Source organism: Phallusia mammillata, chromosome 4, assembly GCF_965637545.1.
Source record: "Phallusia mammillata chromosome 4, kaPhaMamm4.hap1.1, whole genome shotgun sequence".
Classification (NCBI taxonomy): Eukaryota; Metazoa; Chordata; class Ascidiacea; order Phlebobranchia; family Ascidiidae; genus Phallusia; species Phallusia mammillata.
The window spans coordinates 30,280,977-30,301,236 of NC_137255.1; the positions used below are offsets into that span (position 1 = coordinate 30,280,977).

The following is a 20,260-nucleotide window of genomic DNA, read 5'->3' on the forward strand; positions in this document are numbered from 1 at the left end:
TATCTTAAAACTTAAATCAAAATCAGCATACAACAACTAGACATATTTGAACACTAAAATACTGCTCTAGAATCAGATTACGCAGCAAATCAGCAATACAAATCATTAACCTGTGGCTTGAACCTAACACTTGCTAGCTTTTGTTTGCATAATTTCAAAGCAATCTGAGTACATTTGTCTTTCACCGTCAGCTACACTTGATAAATTCATTTTTTCGCCTTAAATGCTGCTTTTACACAAGGCACAGCAAAGTAGCTTGCTTTCTGACTGCCTTATACACGGCCATCTCCTTTTACATTGCGTGTACTGCGCTTTGCTGGGCACGAACAGTTCAATAACGGCTTGGCCAAGTACATACAACTAGAGCTGAACAAATGCGCTGCCACACTTCAATATATCCAGCCTTGTTTCTTTAAACACAACCTGGGAGTCAACAGAGGCGCCAAGAGCCAGGGGCGCCGGCACAGGAGCGCTCTTCTTTGTTTCTTTATGCTCTTGATGCGCAGACGCCGAGACGAGGAAAAAAGCCACTTTTTTAGCAAGACTGAGGGAAACATCTGTGCAGACGATCACGCACGGTTGAAATTGTCATGCATTCACGGCGATGGCTTAGACATTTTCAACTTTCGCGCAAGCTCCCAGCAGTACACATAACGTTTAATACCCACTTTATCTTTGCCTCGTTAAATAAACCTGCTTCAAGTTGCAAAGTGACCTTGTCGTCAGGCTGTTGAGGACACGTTCACATTGCCCTTCTGAGCAAGGAGTCGAACCGGAACTGAACCTGATCCCGCGAACCGGTTTAAGCGGTTTTTTCATTAAACCCGAACCGTATATCACATTTTCTCAAAATACAAAGTGAAGTTGGACCATAATTTTTGTTAACCTTAAAGCGTTACTGGAACCAGGAAAAATGTAATGTATGTAGTAGGTATTGATTTCATGTAATAACCTCCTTAAAAGTTAGTGATTTCAGAAAATAGGTACTAAGAAATATGTTAGATAACAGGTTTATCGAAAATGACTAATGTTAAGTGTTGTGCTGTACGAATGGCCCAATCTTTTTGGAGTTTGTAAAACTGTTTATAAAACTGTATAATTTGTATATATTACATGGGCAAACTAACTGGAACAAACCCTAACCCGATATATATTTTTATGCATTTAGGTTAAACATAAACCAATTCCAAACCCTTAACAACACATAATGAACCTGAACCGAACCTGAACTTATATGACAAGCGTTTCGACTCCCTGGTTCTTAGCATTAGGGCAGCACAGTAAGCCACGTTTTGAACCATCTATGTTTGGGTAAATGTTGGTTTTTGACTCGAATATGGAAAGTTTTGAACGGGAAATGTGTCTACTAAAAAGGGGTATTTAATATGCTTAGCCAGCAGTAAAATGTAACACCAATAGCTACTGGCCATGGAACTAATGCATCCAATAGCTAAAATTTTCCTATTTGAAACGTTGCACATACACAGACAGTGACGAAAAAAGCAAATGTTGATTTTTATCAACTTTAAATGTTTTGCTGTACGTTGTAACGACATTTGCCGACGTATTGGCAACATGCACATGCATAAATAAAACATGCTCCGGTCGGCAAGAAATAAATCCTTGACCTCTATTTGACTCGTTTCTCGTTTCGGTTTAGGGGCGCAATGAAAAAAAAGCCATGCGTAGCAAATACGATTTCTATGATGCAAGCAATATTGCAAAGCGACGAAGAAAAATGGCTGTTGCTGGGCAATAGAGGTCACCTTTTAAGCAATTAATTCTCATCCACACTAAATGCGAAATTAAATAAACTAAATGCGCATTACTACTAAGTGTATTTGCTTCTAAATATTTTGAACTTTTATTAAAGGATGATTTTCAGTGATGCTAAATCATGCGTGACGTCACAAAGCAGCGTGCGATCAACTTTCGTTTTTAACTTCGTTTTAAAAACAAGAATATAATTTGTAAATGATAAAAATATGTATTTTCTGTACAATATCTGCCACATGTCTGTGTGTCGTTAGGTAGATAGTAAGTTGTTTGTATTTTTAGCAATTAAAGCAAAACTCGAAAAGATATTTTAGCTTGTAAATGGCGTATTTGTTTAGTTGTCTATACTCGTCTGGTCTGTCAATTGTTGTTTTATTTTGATCGTTATTTCGTTAAATCTTTGAAAAAATTGGGTAAGTTTGCATCAACAAATTTGTTTTGGCATGAGTGGCTTTACTAATTTACCTATAGTTAACAAAATATTAATATTATTGTTTTCTTTTTAGTTACACAAATTTGTATTTTTTTTACTTTGTTCTTAACACACATTTTATTATTTGTAGTGTCTAAGACTAATGTATTTAAGTTTGATGTGTCAGATTGATTGTGCTTTTTGATTTGAAATAATAAATCTGTGAATAAAAATATCTGTACATAATGATTGGATGGACTGCCTCAATGATTTCATATATTCCTGCATTTTTGAGAGGCCTTGGAATAATCTATGTTATTATTCCAATGGTGATACAACTTTGGCCTGGCATTGTCAGACATGTAGCTTTCCTGAACTTTCTGTGTCCACCCAATGCTTATCTGCAACTGAGCGAACCACATGCATGGAAACTAATAAATGCAACCAACATTTACTTGCAATGCCGGTCGGCTGTTCACTTGGGAGTTTGGCATCTTGCCCCTTTAGATGGATCTTCATTGTGCCTTGCTGATGCAGAAAAAGTGCTTATATATTGTCATGGTAACGCATATCATCGAGCTGAGAGACACCGACGTCAGCTCTACCAGCTGCTCCAAGATCTTGGTTTTCATGTGATTTCTTTCGATTACCGAGGCTTCGGTGATTCTTCTGGTACACCGAGTGAGGAGGGGATTATTGAAGATGCTCTTGATGTTTACAAATGGACAATTGAACGAGTTAAAAACCCACACTGCCAAATACTAGTGTGGGGTCATTCCTTGGGAACCACTGTCTCCACACAAGCTCTCCTAAAATTGCAATCAGAAAACTTTCCTCGCCAACCTGATGGTTTAATCTTAGAAGCTCCATTTACAAAGTTGTTGGAAGTCATGTACGAGTACCCTCTTTCGAAATTTTTGATTGTAATTTATCCAAAGTGGCTTATCCTTAGTATCATTAAGGCAGCAGTAGATAAAAACCGATTAGCATTCAACACTGTGGAGTGTTTACCAAAGTTGAAGATGGATATGTTGATACTTCATGCAAAGGATGATAAAAGAGTTCCTTACCAGTTTGGGCATAAACTTTACAAAACATTGCAAAGTGGCAGCAAATGTCACAGCTGCAAACTGGTTTCGTTTGATCATAGTCATGGTTTAGGTCACAATGAATGCTGGAGCTATCATGGCTTTTCTGATATCGTATCGGACTTCTCAACTGCTGTAAAAGAATCTAAATGCCACGGCTTCACCACTGTTGATTTTTAGGCATTAGCAGGTTTAAGTTTCTGTAATTATCTGTAATTTTGTGATTTTAGAAAAGTTTTTTGATTTGTATGTTTTATTGTTGTATTATTATGTCAACCAATCATGTGATTTCTTCAAGGCTGTCCTCTCATCAGCAAAATTAGTTCTTTTTCTGTACCATTTTAGCTTGTTTTTTGTGCTAATTACACATTGTGCAATTTGTAAACTGGTAACTGACATTGTCTTTCAACGTAGTAAATAGTATGAAATGATTGACAGAGACAAAAAAGTTGTTTTGCTGGGTAGTACTACACACCACACAATACAACATAATAACAGCATTTGAGTCTAAATCCCATGGAAGAATATGGGACCAAATAAAATGTTATTATGGGTCCCCTTCCTTGAAGGGGACACATCTTGATTTTACTCGATTTCTTTTTTTTTTTTTTCTTTTTTTTTCTTCTTTTTTTTTTCTTCCCTGAAGTTTGTCCACCCCATTTTGCCCTGAAATGTTTGATGGATTTGGATGAAACTTTCACAGATGGTAGATATAGTTGTGTAGATGTGCCATCTGCTTCGTTTGTCATGATAACCCCAGTATTTACCCCGCTAGACCCCAAAATGTAAAATGTGGTTTGTGCGCACCACAAACGTTAGTTTTGTGTGATGTTATAAAGACAACTACATATGGTACTTATGTTTAAGGATTGCTTGGTGAACGTGTTTGCGGATAGCAGTCAAGGGGGTTGTTCACAGCCTTGTGACGTCATAAGTCATTAGGTTGTTTGTTAAAACGCCCCCTAGTGGTCAAAATTGAAACATTGGCCAATTTGGACAAAATTTTACAGGATTGTTGTTTGGGTCATCTTGTGACGTCATAAGTTATTACGGTTGTTGGTTAAAACGCCCCCTAGTGGTCGAAATTGAAACATTGGCCGATTTGGACAAAATTTTACAGGATTGTTGTTTGGGTCATTGCAGTTTCATATTTTCAACATTAGGGTGAAGAACCCCATCAGTTACCCCACTAGCCCCCTAAAATGGGTGAATATTTAAACAGGGTCGGAATTGGCTGAAATTTGGATAGCTTGTATAATTTGCCATTTACAATTGATGATTGTTGTGTTAAAACCTGTAGCCCCAGCATTTACCCCACTAGCCCCCTAAAATGGGTGAATTTTTAAACAGGGTTGGATTTGGCTGAAATTTGGATAGCTTGTACAATTTGCCATTTACAAATGATGATTGTTGTGTTAAACCCTGTAGCCCCATCAGTTACCCCACTAGCCCCCTAAAAAGGATAAATTTTTTAAACAGGGTCGGAATTGGCTGAAATTTGGATAGCTTGTACAATTTGCCATTTACAAATGACGATTGTTGTGTTAAACCCTGTAGCCCCAATAGTCACCCTGCTAGCCCCCTAAAATGGGTGAGTTTTTAAACAGTGGGCAATTGTTGGAAATGTTATGCCATTTATAGGTATCGATTGTTGTGTTTTACTTCTTTGTTTTAAACTAGACAAACTTTAAACAATGCTTGAATTGAGTCGATTTGTATAGTTTGAACTTTGCATAGCATGACTATTTAATCCTAGTACCAATCACAGTGTTTTACTTTACAACACCAAAGTTTCTTATGGTTATCTCTTGAAATGCAGTGTTTACAACTTTGCATGTGTGGGGACCCATGAGTTTCTGCCTGCAGAAACAACTAACGTTTTAAAAGACGGTGGCAAATATGGGACCCAATATAAAATAAGTGAAGGAATTATATTTATGTTTTAAAATAGATCATAGTGTATGTGCAAGGGCAATATGTGCTAAGCCACCCTTCTAGTTTTAATCACAAACCCTTAAAATCGCGCTGTCAGCATTTTGTGTGTAATGCAAAATTGTGTGTTTGTGTTGGACTTGGTGTGGCATCATGCATGGCACTAAAGGTATCTGTACAACTATGGTATGTAGGGTATAGCATTGGTTCCTATGCAGTTACAACTTTTTGATTTATTCATTTGTTTTACCACTGTGTTCTTAGACAATTTGTGTGATGTTGTTCTGCACGAAAGTTGCATTACCTGCTTTGGAATTTTACCAATGTGTTGTTATTATTGTTTCAATCTAGGTTTAAATACCACACATGTGTTACTATTTATTGTGACTGTCACATTTTGTGGGATGGATGATGAATTTTTCGACGCCCCAGAAGAACACAGCAAGCTGCAGCCAACCATAAACAACATACTCATACAAAAATCATTGAAGTGGATTTTTGTCGGAGGAAAAGGAGGCGTAGGAAAAACTACATGCAGGTGTGCAGTAAAAACTGATTTCTGCAAACAAAAGTGGTTGTTTCATTTTTACCCTCAGTGGGCGACAACACCTGAATGTGTTATGCTCACAATGAGTCCGCCGCCGGGCTGCCTGTTTTATTGCAAGCCTGTTCAATCACTTTTTATTTGATTTTTCGACTTGGGCAGTTGGTGACTTCAATTTACTTCAACCTATCAGGTGCCACTGGGTTAAGCCAATGCCGCTCAAGTTTCCCGCTCAAGGAAACACAAGCGACAGAGATAGGATTAGAACCCACAACCTTGTGAACACAAGGCGGTTGCGCTAACCATTTGGCCACCGTGTTGCCAGATTAAACCACAGCGAATAGCTCAACACTAGTTTATGTGAGTGACGGTGTTCACATACGTTGGTGACACTTAACATGAAAAGTACTACAAAATAGCATCACTGTATGTCCATAAGCACAGACCAATATTTTTGGTAACTGTGTTTTTTGTTATAAACTGTTTCTGAAATTAAAATGCAAGTAAATAGTTCATGTGAATATTCAGAATCTCTGTAGAAAAGTGTTTTGGTAAAGTAAAGCATGTTCTATATCATGGATCACCAAACTTTTTTTACTGCAGGCCGGATAAGTTTAATAATGATTCGCGAGGGCTGCATAGTTTACACGCCCTAACGCCGTCTTTCCAAACTTAGCCCCCGGGGCAATTTTTATAGCAGCGTAATATCATTTCTACATATCACAACTGGAAAACTTGCATAAGGACTAGATTAATTTTTAAATGTTACAAAGTTATCAAAACGATTAGGCAAACCAAAAATGTCATTGCGTGCTGAAATGACCTCCGGATCTGGCCCTCGTAGTTTGGTGACCCCAGTTCTATGTGATTGCAAATGTTACACACCTTTAAAATTTATTCCACAGTTGCAGTCTTTCTGTTCAACTTGCAAAACATCGTGAAAGCGTTTTGATAATTTCAACCGATCCGGCACATAATGTTTCTGATGCATTCAGCCAAAAGTTTTCCAAGGTCCCAGTTAAAGTGAATGGTTTTGAAAACCTTTATGCGATGGAAATTGACCCAAACCTTGGAGTTGCAGAATTACCTGATGAACTTTTAGATGAGGATGCCAGTAAGATCACATATTGTTTATGGTTTTATGTTTCAGTTAATTACAATTTTCGTATAATTGCATTTTAAATTCCAAACTTTAGCCCAGTGCTTCTCAACCTTTTTCTTATTCGTGACCCATTATTGTTGCACAAAAATTCTGTGGCCTAGTAAATTTTTATGAAAGAAACAACAAACTATACAATAGGTCCAGAACAGAAAAAAACAGAACATATTTCAGAACAAATAACAGCAAAATTAAGTATAATGACACAAATGAAAATAAATTCCTAAAGAACAGTTTTTTAAATTGGTCTGTGGTCCACCTCAAAATGTTTCCATGGCCCACTGTTTGAGAGCCGCTGCTGGTTATCTTTAATAATAGTGAAAGTAATTCAGTTAAGCACAACATATTTATGAGCATCACTTGATATCTGGAAATATAAGTTTTTCTTAACTGGTAGAATTATTTACTCTTGTATGTTTAAAGGTTTAATATGTTATCTAATTTTATGGCACATGTTCAGCAACTAATTGTCTTTTTGTAAATATGTTAAACTTGCAATAATTTTGCAACCTGAAAATAAAAACTGGGGCCTGAATGTTTTATAAGATATTAGTGGAAGCACAAACTAAACTACAAAACTTGTTTTATCTTTAGGCATGATGGGAATGAGCAAAAAGTTAATGCAAGAATTTGTTTCTTCATTTCCTGGTATTGACGAGGCCATGAGTTATGCTGAAGTCATGAGGTTTGTGTGTTACAGTGCTTAGTAAAGGAACTTAATTTGTTATTGTGATGAAACTCTGGGAAAGTTTGACACTTGAAGTTAATACATACATTATGTTACACAATAACAACAAGACTAAGACTGCACTGCACTTAACTAAACCAATACTGCATCAAAATGTAGTTTTTTCTCACATATTGTCACAGCATTGCTATTGAATCAATAAATGCTAAAGTTGTTTTTGAAACATCTTTTAGGTGTAAAACTTTATGTGTAACAGTTCTTGATCATTGTATATCGCCCATGCTATATTCAGTTTAATGAATCCCAAACTTAACCTTTCTCTAGTTTATGATTATAACAAATTCTGTTTGACTATGTAAACATCTATGCAGATTAGATACAACATTAAAACTGTTTTGTAACTAGAACAATTATTGTAGTCATAAAAAATAGATCAGGGGTCTCCAACTCAAAGTTTGTCCTGGGCCAATGTTTTAACTGCCTTGAAGCCGCGGGCCACATGCGCCCTGATATGTAAAAACGCTTTCAAAGACCTTAATTATGCAAGCTAAACACCACTCTATTAACACTCTAGGCCGCCTATTTCCAAACCAAAGTCTTGGGCTCTTTAACGGTTGAAGGCGCTTTTTTTCGTTGACCTTTATGAGGTTTTGTCTTTAAAATCTTTTTTGCTTGTTCAAGGCTTTTTGTTTCACCACAATTAACAATGAAAGCAAATGTTTGCGCATAATTCATATTTTATAGTTTTGTCTGTGATGTCACAAACCGCTCTTAGATCATTGATATGCGTTACCAAGCAAATAATATTTATAATATTTAGGTGAAATGAATCCCAAAAGCTGTAGTGGTAAAACTGAAAATTACTTTTAGCAGGTTAAGATTTAGTTTTGCTAAAGCGTTTGATTGGCATTAGCATTGGATTTTTCTTTGACCACGAGTTCAATTTGTTTCTTATAAAAATCGTCCTAAGCACCTAAAACAGTCTAGGCGGCCTACTCAAATGTTAATAAAATGTGGGCCGCGTGTTGGAGACCCCTGAAATAGATTGTGCCATAAAGCATGGTGAAGTGACATGAAATGATCTAATTCAGCAACACTTCACTTTCTCACAGACTAGTGAAGGGGATGAATTTCGACGTTGTCGTGTTCGATACAGCTCCCACCGGTCACACTCTACGTCTTCTCAATTTTCCATCAGTGGTCGAAGCTGGTCTTGGTAAATTATTGCAAGTCAAGAACAGATTGTCACCGTTTATTAATCAGGTTGGTGAATTTGAACTGCATTTCCGCATTGCAACAGGTTTAGTTAAGATGAACATAAATCCATACCTTGGATCAGCCCTGAAGCGTCCATGCAGACCAGCGATCGTAGGACACTATACACAGGGTTCCCGCCGGTATGGAAAACCTGGAAAAGTTATGGAATTTAAATTTGTATTTTTAAGGCCTGGAAAAGTTTTGAAAAAAGCCAACTTTTGCAAAAGTCCTTGAAAAAGTGTGGAATTTGTCACCTGTTTTACTTTGAAAATGCCAGATAGAGATAGGAATTTCAAATTATGTAACATTTTTATATTCGTTGCAAGTATGGTAAATTAGCTACATATACCAAAGCCTCTTTTCTAGATTTACTATGGGAGTTGCTCGATTTGTTTCGAATAAGGTTATGGAAATTTGGGTTTTATTTCTTGAAAAGTTTTGGAAAAGTCATGGAATTTATAAACGAAAATTGTTCGGGAACCCTGTATACATTTTATAGAAACAGGCAACAGTGCTTGTGATTCGATGGGCTCACCACTGAGCCTGTGCCTTGCCGTATGGGAATGCTCGGTGACCGACTGATTCGGTACAACACCTTCAATATGCGTACAATGATTTAACTTACATTACAGTTGAGCAATTTCTACCTGGTTTGGTTTTTGTCTTTGTTCCTATTCTATAGTTCAACATGTGTTGCTTATTACAGATGGGCGGCATGCTAGGAATGGGAGAACAAATGAACACAGACACTATGGCCTCAAAGTTAATGGACATTTTGCCAACTATTCGTACAATAAATGAACAATTTAAAGATGAGGTGAGTTTAGTGGGTGGTGGAAGACTAAAAACAAAGATCATACTCTGCTTACAAGGTTGTGCGTTCCAATCCTTTCTTGTGTTTCCTCGAGCAAAAAACTTGACTGTCATCTTTTCATAACCTATGAAAGTAAAAATGGCAAATTTTGGCACATTTAAATCCTTAATATTTGTCCTAGTTAAGAATTACAACCAGATAATCAGCGTATACCTAAATTATAACCTACTGAAAAGATATTTCAAAATATACAGATGACTCTGATTAATCACATAGCCAATTTACCATGCGTTTCTATGCGATGAAATGATTTTCATGATTCTCCTGTGCTTACAGCAGAGATTATCAAGTCTCGGTGCATAAAACAAACCAAACGTGTAACCTACATCTTTTCTTGTATCTATGACCAAAATTTTATCACAGACAAATCATATCCTCTATAGCTTTCATGATCGATCCAGACAAGCTTAGTTAAAACAGTTAAGTCAGTCAGTTAAGACAAACAGTCAGTTAAGACAAACAGTCAGTTAAGACAAGCTGATCATTACCACAAAAATCACTTTTTTATGTTAATCCTTTAAGAGTTGGCATCTTCAAACAAACATTTTTTCATTCTGAATTTTTGTAGCTGTCTTTGAAATAGTTGATTATTTGTTAATTTTCTTCACTATTTCACAGAATCTGACGACTTTTGTTTGCGTTTGTATCGCTGAATTTTTGTCCATGTATGAAACCGAACGTTTGGTGCAAGAACTTTCGAAGCTTGAAATTGACACCCACAACATAATTGTGAACCAGATACTTTACCCAACAACTGACGATGGAAAACCGTGTTCACTCTGCAAGTCACGATGCAAATTACAAACAAAGTACCTAGAACAGGTTGGTAGCAGCCACAAAAGCTATTGTAGTACAACAATTAAAAGTTGTATTCGCAAAGAGCAAGCCTGACGTTCTCTTGTCATAAGCTTAGCATCAAAACCAGGGGTGTGCAACATTTTTTGTCTTTGGGTCATATAACCAATTTTGGACATCAAGCGAGGGCCATGGCTCATAAAAATAAGCTTAGCATATAAACCAACATGCAACAATGCTGGTGATTCACTGTTTTGGGGGCTAAAAAAACTCAGCAGTCATGGGTTTGAATCCCACATCCCAAAAATATTAGTAAAATTTTTTGCACATTGGTAAAAATAGTCTGGGATTGCTGATTATAGCTGTTTGATCCCCTGTTTGAGAAGCCTGCGTCATCAGTTTCAAACTTATCTTGCTGTGAAGGTGAAATGTTGGGAGCTACTGATAAACAAGCTAAATCAAATTTGGCTTAAACTTCTTGTGGAAATAAAAATGGACACTATTTCAACTATTTTAGTTTTATTCTAAATGTTTCTCTCTTAACTGTGTGAGTAATTGGCTATTGGCCAAATCATCTTTAAAATAATCAACAATCTTTTTCAGATTGAGGATTTGTACGAAGATTTTCACATCACAAAAGCTCCTTTGCTTGAATCGGAAGTCCGAGGAGTCGAAAGAGTCAAATCATTTTCTCGACATCTTATTGTCCCTTACAAAAAGTCATGACAACCAGTGTGCTAATAATCGATTATTAACTAGTTAATAACAATTGTTGTGTTTAGAATTTAAAACAGAATTTTTTAAACAGAACTCCAGCTATATTTTCAATTTTGCTCGTTGAGTGCAATTAAAACAACAATTGCTGCCAAGCGAACTACCAAGTATGACATCTAGTGTTTACTCCTACAAACATCAATTAGTAAATTAAAATGTCGAACCTCACCATTTCTATTTACAGTGTTTGTCATGATCTACTCCATGTTGGCAAAACATTTTTTTTTCGTCTTCGTAAAAGTGTTTATTTCAAGTTTTGTCTCAAAATAAATTTATTCATATTGGATTATTGGTGAAATTACCCGAGCACATTTTGAACAAAATTTGAAATCTTACTCATTAAATTATGATCCACCACATAATTGTAATTGTTTATATTTTGCAAAGGTTCAATTGAATAAAAGCAATTCTGATTCTGTGTCTTGTTGTGAGCGACAGTCGATTAATCTTATCATTTCCCAAACCACACCAGTCGGTTAAAAATTTTACACTATTAAAATCTAAAAATGGTTATGAAAGGAGATGTCCAATGACAACCGAACAAACCAATACTTTTGTTTCAGTCTCACCCATAATAAGTATTGTTTGTTTATTTTTATCCTTGGTGGGCCGGCAATGCCTGAATGCGTTATGCTCACAACGAGTTCACTGTCAAGCTGCCTGTTTTATTGCAAGTCACTTGAATCATAAAACCCTTTGGGAGTTGTTCAGTCCAACCCATCAGTTGGAGCAATATCACTTTAGTTTTTTGCTCAGGAAAACACAAGTGGCCCAGACAGGATTTAAGCTTGGCTCCCAACCTACATGGCTTAATTGGTTGGAATATGGGGGTGGCCAATATGTGGTTTAAGATGCCTTGTGCCTTTTTAAGATACTTGTTTGGCTTCAAGCATTAAACAGGGGGACTCTGTATCCAAGGGGCGAATTATTCACTTTTACTGGTGTTATCACTGGAGGCTTTGATGTTTCGTTTAGTAATAACTTTGCAAGTATTGTGCTTCCAACAACATTACTTATATATTTTTGGTATATTTCTAATTAATTGATTTTCTGTGTTTGTGGCCCCATCAATTAAACTCTATTTAATCCACAAACTATATAAAATATAACAACAGTTCAATGTGAACAAGAGTCTACGATTGAATTAAATTCATAAAACAAAAACACTTGAAAAACTTTTCAGCATTTATTTGCAAGAGTTTCTTGGGTAAATACGCTGAAAACTTTCCACAGTGAAAAGTCGTCCACTGATCGCGAGCAGAAAATAAAATTTGTGAAAAATGTGCAGGTTTCATTCACAAATGCCAGGGGGAGTGGTTGGGTTTGAACGCCACCGATAATTTTGTGAATTTTACTCAGTCGAAAATTTTTTCGACAAATACTTTTGAAATTCAGAAACTGGCTGAATATTTTTGTATGTTATTCCCAACTACTAATGCACAAACATATAAAATAGGTCATTTACACAAAAGCAGTGCAAGGTATTTGCAAGCGTAAGCAGGCTTTCAACGAGTCAAGGTTTTTAAATAGGGTCAGCGCTTCATTGCTTGGCCGGTTTTGTCTTCTAAACTGTACATGCAAACAAGAAATAATCCTAAAAATGTAATATTACAACAATAAAGCACTTAAGAGCACTGAAAGAATCAGGGTTCATCAAGGATTGCAAAGGGGCGTTCAAGTTACTTACAATGGGCAATTTGGAATTCTGATGTAACTAAGACGAACAGTGAGTAGTTAATTAAGTTTGTCCATTACCTAGTAAGTACAAGAACAATATGGCTTAATTGGAGACATAATAATTGTTAATTGTTTTTCTCCAATTTGTCCAACACTTTAACAAAACAGTACGATTTGTTTTTAGTTGTGACATCTAACACCCCTATGTGGTAGAAAAACTTTGAAAGAAAACAAAAATAAATTTCATTCACAAAAAAAATCGACACTTTATAGCGAATGTCCAAGTCATAAAGATCTACGGAGAAAACTTTCACAAACTTACTTGTGAAAAACAAGACTCAATTTAAACATGATTAAGTCTTTTTCAAGTCACACCCTAACAATGCAGCATCAGACCTCACATTGACTACACAACACAATCTGGCAGAAGACGACCAGCTTCACCGGGAAATTCGGACATCAGATCACCACGGCAACAGTATCAGAAGTTTTGCTGCCTCCGCTTCTTAGCATCGATGGCATCAAGTATCGGTTGTCTCTTCTCATTGTAGCGCTTGCGCAGTTCTTCGATTTCTCGCTCCATCAGTGGATCGAGAGCCTGTAGTCGGGCTTGAAGGTCCGACACGCTGAGATTCTTTAAATAGTTGAAGTCCATGTCGGTGAGATTCTTCCCGTACTTCCATGCCTCCTCAGGTGGAAGTCCTTCTCTCTTCGACCCACTCCCTGAGTTGGATCTTCCCTCGCTGCCAGCGTTGTCAAAATAATCCATGAAAGCCGGTCGATTTCCGCTGGAATTATTCGGAGTCGGTCCGGTGTCGAATCGCTGCATGGTTCCGCTGCTGTCCTCATCCTCATCATTGATAACCATTGTCCCCATCCCATCGATGGTGTCGTCTCCGTGCTGGATCATCGTTCCTGAGCTCATGTTGGAGTTAAACTTCATGGTAGAGGCATCCCCACCTCCGGGAGGAGCAGATCCATCGACTTTCAACATTGTTCCAGCGTCAACTTCTTCTTCATCTTCGTCCTCATCAGAATCCGATCCATTCTTCAACTTCTGACGCTTGATTTCCATCGACTCTTGAACCATCTCCTGAAACACAATCAAAATACTTGATTAAATATTGTAGTTTATAAAACATTGCACTATGATCTTTTGCATTCCTATTTTAAAATGGACAATTTTCTCACATTTTAACCATTTAGATTTAAAAAATACATATTTAAAAAGGCGAAACAACAGTGCTAGAGTCATTTAAAAAATAGTCTCAAAACAATATGTATTTCAGCCATGACTTACAACAATATATATATTTGGTCACCAGTTGTTCTGTAAAAACAAGTGAAGAGGTAAATTGAAAAAAACTTTGTTATTCAAACAAAGTCCCCTTCTTGGCAGCAACAAGGGAAGAAAAATATATAAGCTATTGCTGACAGGCATAATATCAAGTTTATAGAGCTCTTCTGGTAATAAGGAGAAAAAAGGTCTGAAATGCCTTTGTGCATTTTACTTCTATTGAGTTAAAACTTTTCTGTACCCTGAGAATGCTGTGTGGTTTTGCTTCTTTTATGAATGGATCTTGTAGCAGGGCGGTTGCCGTGGCACGCTGGGCTGGACTCTTCACAAGACAGTTGCTCACAAATCGAATGAACTTCTCGGACCATCTAAACACATAATTTAATGTTAGGGAAAAAAGTGTAAAATTTCATAGGAACGTACAATGTATTAAAGAGTACCGAAGCTAAAATATAAATGGCCACAGTGTTTTTTTTAAGGTGTTTTGGGGGACCGAAACGGTCCCCCAAATTTCTCCAGCGGTTTCCCAAAATTAAATATGGCTATTTTTTGCTATTTAAATAAATCACTTGCGGTCTCTTGAAATTACTTAGCGGTCACCCAAACCAAACCTTAAAAAAAAACCTGAATGGCCACATTTTTTATCTAAACACAGAAACAAATGTTAGGGATTTTTGAAAACTTAAGTGTTTAAATTTCACAGAAAACTACAAGCTCCAAGATTATAAAAATTACTAAAGCCAAATCATAAATGCCCTCATTTTTTAACTGCGTGAATCAACTGAAAACGACAATAAGTAAAAATTATGAGGTAAAATAAACAATAGTCATTCAAAGATGAAAGCCACATAAAAATCCATTTGGTCAACAATTGTATGAACACTACATTAAGCTATTAAGATCCGGATTTCAAAGTAACTTTTTAACATCCAAAAATGGTGATTCCACTTTTGCAAGCTACGTATACAATTCCACAGGATTTCATTATGACAGATAACTGATGATTGTGAGTCATCAATCAAACAAACAATGTGCATTGACCAGTGGGTTCCACTCAATCATTGGGTTTGTTGCTGTTTTATAACAGTGGGCACTGTGTACTATTCAGAATAATTAAGAAAATCGTAAAAGTCCAATACAGAGAATCTGGAAATAATTCTAAATACCAAAGTGATATTATTGATTGTGACACATGTATAATATACATTTTAAAGATTGGGAAATTTTTCTTTCTAAATTGTTAAATTTGCCAAGTTGGCCGAGTGATTAGTGCAACAGCATTGTGATCACAAGGTCATGGGTTTTAATCCTATCTTGGTTGCTTGTGTTTCCCTGAGCAAGAAACTTAAGCGGCATTGCTCCAACCCAGTGGTTCCCGATGGGTCGAACTAAATTGAAGTCACCAACTGCCCAAGCCGAAAAAATCAAATAAAAAAATGATCAACAAACATGCAATAAAAAATGCTGTACAGGCGTTTTCGTCCACCAGGTTGCATATTTAGCAAAAATGTCGTTCAACTGGTGTTAATGTTAAACAAAAATACTAGTTGTTTCTATCCATAACTTGTATTTTCGCTGACGTTTCGTCCACCAGAACGGTAGGACTTCTTCAGAGCAATGAGCGGTCAGAAGGTATGTCAAGGCAGTCGATATCGGTACCATCAAAAAAGAATATGGCCACATCAGATTTGGATAGACTACATTATGAACTTAGGCTCAATCGCTCCTAGGGGATAGCTCGATGTACCAACGGTTTGAAAAGGAATCCACCCAAGACGCCCGACCAATCCATCAAATTTCGGACATTAGTGCCGCTTCATCGTTTTGCAACGGACGCTACTCTTTTCAGATGGCCTTTGTTATAATACAATTATTTTTCATGGTATCACGCTGTTCTTGCGCCTTTCACTTGTTGCTTGCATTCGTCATTCATTGCTCTGAAGAAGTCCTACCGTTCTGGTGGACGAAACGTCAGCGAAAATACAAGTTATGGATAGAAACAACTAGTATTTTTGTTTAACATTAACACCAGTTGAACGACATTTTTGTTAAAAACTTGCAATAAAGCAGGCAGCTCAATAATGCATTCCTGCATTGCCCGCTCACCAAAGATTAAAATGAATAAAACAACCAAACAAATTCAAGTGTTTTATGCAAACTGAAACACCTTGATATACAAAAGAGTTATGTTTTACGAACTCTTACTTTTCTGGATCTCGGAATGTTGGAGGAGGTTTGGTTGGAATCATGAATATTGCTCTCATTGGATGAATGTCGGAGTACGGAGGTTTTCCTTCTGCTATTTCTATGGCAGTGATTCCAAGAGACCAAATATCCGCTACACAGTCGTAGCTAAAAACATAAAGGACTTCAAAACACTGATACACAATTATAATGTTAAAATAATTTCAACACATGTAAAATATACACAACTATATTTCACATTTAATGAGTACAACATTAAAACTTGGACTAAATCTTTTTGCAATAAATAACAAATTTACAATATATTCAAGATTTAAAGTGGATTATAGTTCAGAACAGTGGTTCTCAAACTCGGTTTTCGGGGCCACATGCGGCTCCCAACTACTTATTCTGCGGCTCGCACCAGACCTCAGAAAACCACCAAACATTACTATTTTAGCTTTCAAAGTCATCTTCTTTAGTGATTTTCTTAAGGTTTCGTTTTTTTTGCGGCTCCCTGCACACTTAAAAAATACCATTTGGCCCCGACAATAAAAAAGTTTGAGAATATTGTTTGTCACATGTCAAAGCTGTACTGGTAAAGGTAAAATATAACTAGAAAGGTGACTTTCCTATGTATTTCCATTTTATTTATTCTATATCCTACCAAACGATTTGCTATACACACCTTTTGATCTGCACATATAATTTTTTTGCATGCAAAACAGGAACAATAATATTGGACTTTAAATAGTAACTTTGTAGTATAAAGGCAGTTGGTTAAACATTACAACATCTAACAAGTTTGTTGTCATTTTTATCAATAAGGAAACAAACACCTAAACAAGTATATATATATTTGTAATAAAGTGATCGAATTTTCCCAAAAGTTTTATTTAAGATGGCTTGATGTCAGGCATTCATAGACAGATGTTAATAATGTTCGATGATTAGCAAACACAATTTCAGATGTTGAACAAACTCACTCTTCATGTAAAACACAGATTGAACACGAAAAAAGGTTTCGTCAAATGCGAGTGCTTACATTTAAAGTAAAGCAGTTTCACCAAGAAAACTTTTACAAAACTTTCGAAATACTTAAGTCGCTAATAAATTTAATTTTTTGGGCAAATGCAATATAATTTTTTTAAAGATTGTTCTTAGGACTGTGATTTAAATAACATTTTAATGATATATATAAATTTATATTTTCTAAACCAAAAATAAACCAAAATAAACCAAAAATATTTTCTTAAAAAATGATAAGCAACAGTTTGGGATTGAAAGTTCAATAAATCAAAATACACAAATGGTCTCTACAGAAATAAGTTATCAATGTTTTGTTGTTTTTTTGCTGCATGCACATTAACATTGTATTGTTTACAAAATAATTACCCGATTTCCTGAATCACTTCTGGTGCCATCCAGAACGGGGTCCCGATCACAGTATTTCTCTTTGCCATTGTGTCGGTGAGCTGACCAGCAACGCCGAAATCAGCGAGCTTGCTGTGTCCGTCCGTGTTTAGAAGAATATTTCCCGCTTTCACATCTCTGTGGATTTTCCGCATAAAGTGAAGGTATTCCAAACCCTTTAAAGTGTCTCTGAGCACGGTTGCTATCTCTTCTTCAGTGAGAGTTTTTCGTCGTAGTCTGATAATGTCCGAAACTGACCCAGCCCCGCAATATTCCATAACGATCCAAAGGTCAGTGTTTTTGAAATAACTGCCGTAGTACTTGACGACATACTGTGAGTCGCATTGCTGCATAATCGCTATTTCTTTGATGATTTCTTGCAAGTCAGACTCAACTGGGACTTGCTTAATGGCCACAACTTGACCGGCTTCTTTGTAAATAGCTTTATACACACAACCGTATGCCCCCTCACCCAGTTTTTCGAGGAGGTCAAAAACTTCATCAGGTTGTTTCGTTAAACTTTCCTCACTTAACTTTTTTAATGGCTTTTTGTTTTCCATTTTTAAATTATTTACCTAAACCTTAAAAAAGTGTAGGAATTCAAATTAGAAAAATAGAAACTTCCTCACAAAATCAAGTTTTAAAGATAGTTCAATAAAATGCCACAACTAAGAAGTCACAACTATGTTATAGTTCCAATCCTTTTTAATAAGTATTCTGACATTAAGCACACATGACACGGACTTAAATAGCAGCTTTACTAAAAACTAAATCGCCAGTGATGTAGAATGAAGCATAGACATTTTTATTAAGAAGGATTTTGACAACAACAATTGTCATCATCAGTGAAAAATGAATCTGACATTATTTTGAAACTTTATTTGAATCTAGATGTGTAACGAATACACTAAGATGATAAATGTTTTTGCCTTACACAAAACGCTGAGTGTTTAACAAATTATATAGAAGTAAGAATATGGAAGCCAAGTTATTAAGTAACTTTGTGTAGTAAAGAAAACCCAAAATATTTTTAGATAACCTCCATGTCTACAAATAAACTTTTAAACTTGTTTGCAAAAAGTCATAATTGTCCATAAGTTTGGAATTAAAACAGTAAAGCTAAAAAAAGCATTTTTTCAAACGCTCTTTTGCAACACATAGCAACAGCATTTACAGTATTGCAGAATGCTTAATATTTGCTCAGTATTGCAGAGATCTCATCTGTTTATTGCTTTACATTTATTTCCCTCAAAAACTCAAACTCGTTTTAAAATTAATCATTACACAAGCAGGGAAACGGAAACTTAAGAAGTCACAAAAAATACTTTAGCAAGACTAAGTGGCCCGTTTGTTAACAAAGAAAGTGTGCTCATAAGATTAGCAAATCACCAACTAACAGAAAAAAATTTGTTTGTTTCAGGTTTCAATGGTGGTCATTTTCATGCCATGTCTGTCTCTGTGCTGAGTGTTAACTGCTGATATAAAGTTATTGTACAAAAAATCACAGTTAACTTTTCTAAACTGAGTTCGTAAGCAATGTTGGCAAGAAATATTGTCGGTTTAACTTCAACACAATAAATACATGTTGTCCATTCTCCAAAAATGTTTTCACTTTTCATTTCCTTCACAACAATCAGGCTGGTATCCTGTCGCCGTGACGTCACTGCGCGCTTCGTTGAACAGCAGTGTTTCACAAAAAGAAACTATGTCAAAACTTTTGTGTGCGTTTTTTTTACCAGTTGAACGAAAAACTTTTTTAATGTGCAACGAACTATTGTTTTCAGTCCTGTCCTTTTTTGTTTGTTCGCTACGATAAAACTAACCAATATATTGACAGTTTTGGTTATAATCTTTCCTGTCGTTGCAGATAAAATGGTTTTCTAGCCAAGTATTAAAAAAAAACAGACTTCAACACAACAAAAATAATATTATATTAGCAAAAAAACAACGCAATAAATATGTATTACGTAGTCTATAAACAATACATCAATTGTTACGTAACATCAGAAACATAGTGCGCTTTTTCAGAATCTTCTATTGCTTTTAAATCGGTTTCAAATCCGTAATAAAGATTTGGATTGCTTTCCACACTTTTTAACCACAACAAAATCCTGCAGTTCAGGACTGGATCAACGCTGGTTTGCTGCCGCAGGATACTTGAATCCATCGACGAATAACATTTTCCATTGTCAAAATATTTGTCCTGCGCACTTGTAGCAAAACTGCCCCATGCGAAGTAGCTCCCTCTACTGGCCGGTGGATACGACTCCGACACGCCGCAAAGAGCGCTAGAGTGCTTGTTTTGTTCGTTTCTGTGGATAAAATTAGGTTATTTAGGGCAGGAACTTGGCCGAATGGTCCGGCGCTCCTGACCCATATACAGACATAAA

The 20,260-nt window shown here is 36.2% G+C and overlaps 3 protein-coding genes across 3 annotated transcripts; 2 read left to right on the forward strand and 1 right to left on the reverse strand.

The window, feature by feature from the left end:
• Positions 1 to 2,311: 2,311 nt before the first annotated feature.
• LOC145224087 (lysophosphatidylserine lipase ABHD12-like) lies at positions 2,312 to 5,559 on the forward strand. Its single transcript, XM_080090519.1, has one exon. It carries the CDS (start codon positions 2,434 to 2,436, stop codon positions 3,454 to 3,456), a length of 1,023 nt encoding a protein of 340 aa, XP_079946645.1. The 5' UTR covers positions 2,312 to 2,433; the 3' UTR covers positions 3,457 to 5,559.
• LOC145224086 (ATPase GET3-like) lies at positions 5,421 to 11,717 on the forward strand. The gene is made up of 7 exons (XM_080090518.1): positions 5,421 to 5,746; positions 6,658 to 6,866; positions 7,506 to 7,596; positions 8,712 to 8,862; positions 9,563 to 9,673; positions 10,349 to 10,552; positions 11,129 to 11,717. The coding sequence occupies exons 1-7, from the start codon at positions 5,421 to 5,423 to the stop codon at positions 11,249 to 11,251; spliced, it is 1,215 nt and encodes a 404-aa protein (XP_079946644.1). The 3' UTR covers positions 11,252 to 11,717.
• A 749-nt stretch (positions 11,718 to 12,466) lies between these two features.
• LOC145224157 (serine/threonine-protein kinase 4-like) lies at positions 12,467 to 18,471 on the reverse strand. Its single transcript, XM_080090594.1, has 4 exons — positions 17,853 to 18,471; positions 16,479 to 16,625; positions 14,515 to 14,641; positions 12,467 to 14,069 (listed from the first exon to the last, which is right to left on the reverse strand). Exons 1-4 carry the CDS (start codon positions 18,428 to 18,430, stop codon positions 13,458 to 13,460), a joined length of 1,464 nt encoding a protein of 487 aa, XP_079946720.1. The 5' UTR covers positions 18,431 to 18,471; the 3' UTR covers positions 12,467 to 13,457.
• Between the last annotated feature and the right edge of the window lie 1,789 nt (positions 18,472 to 20,260).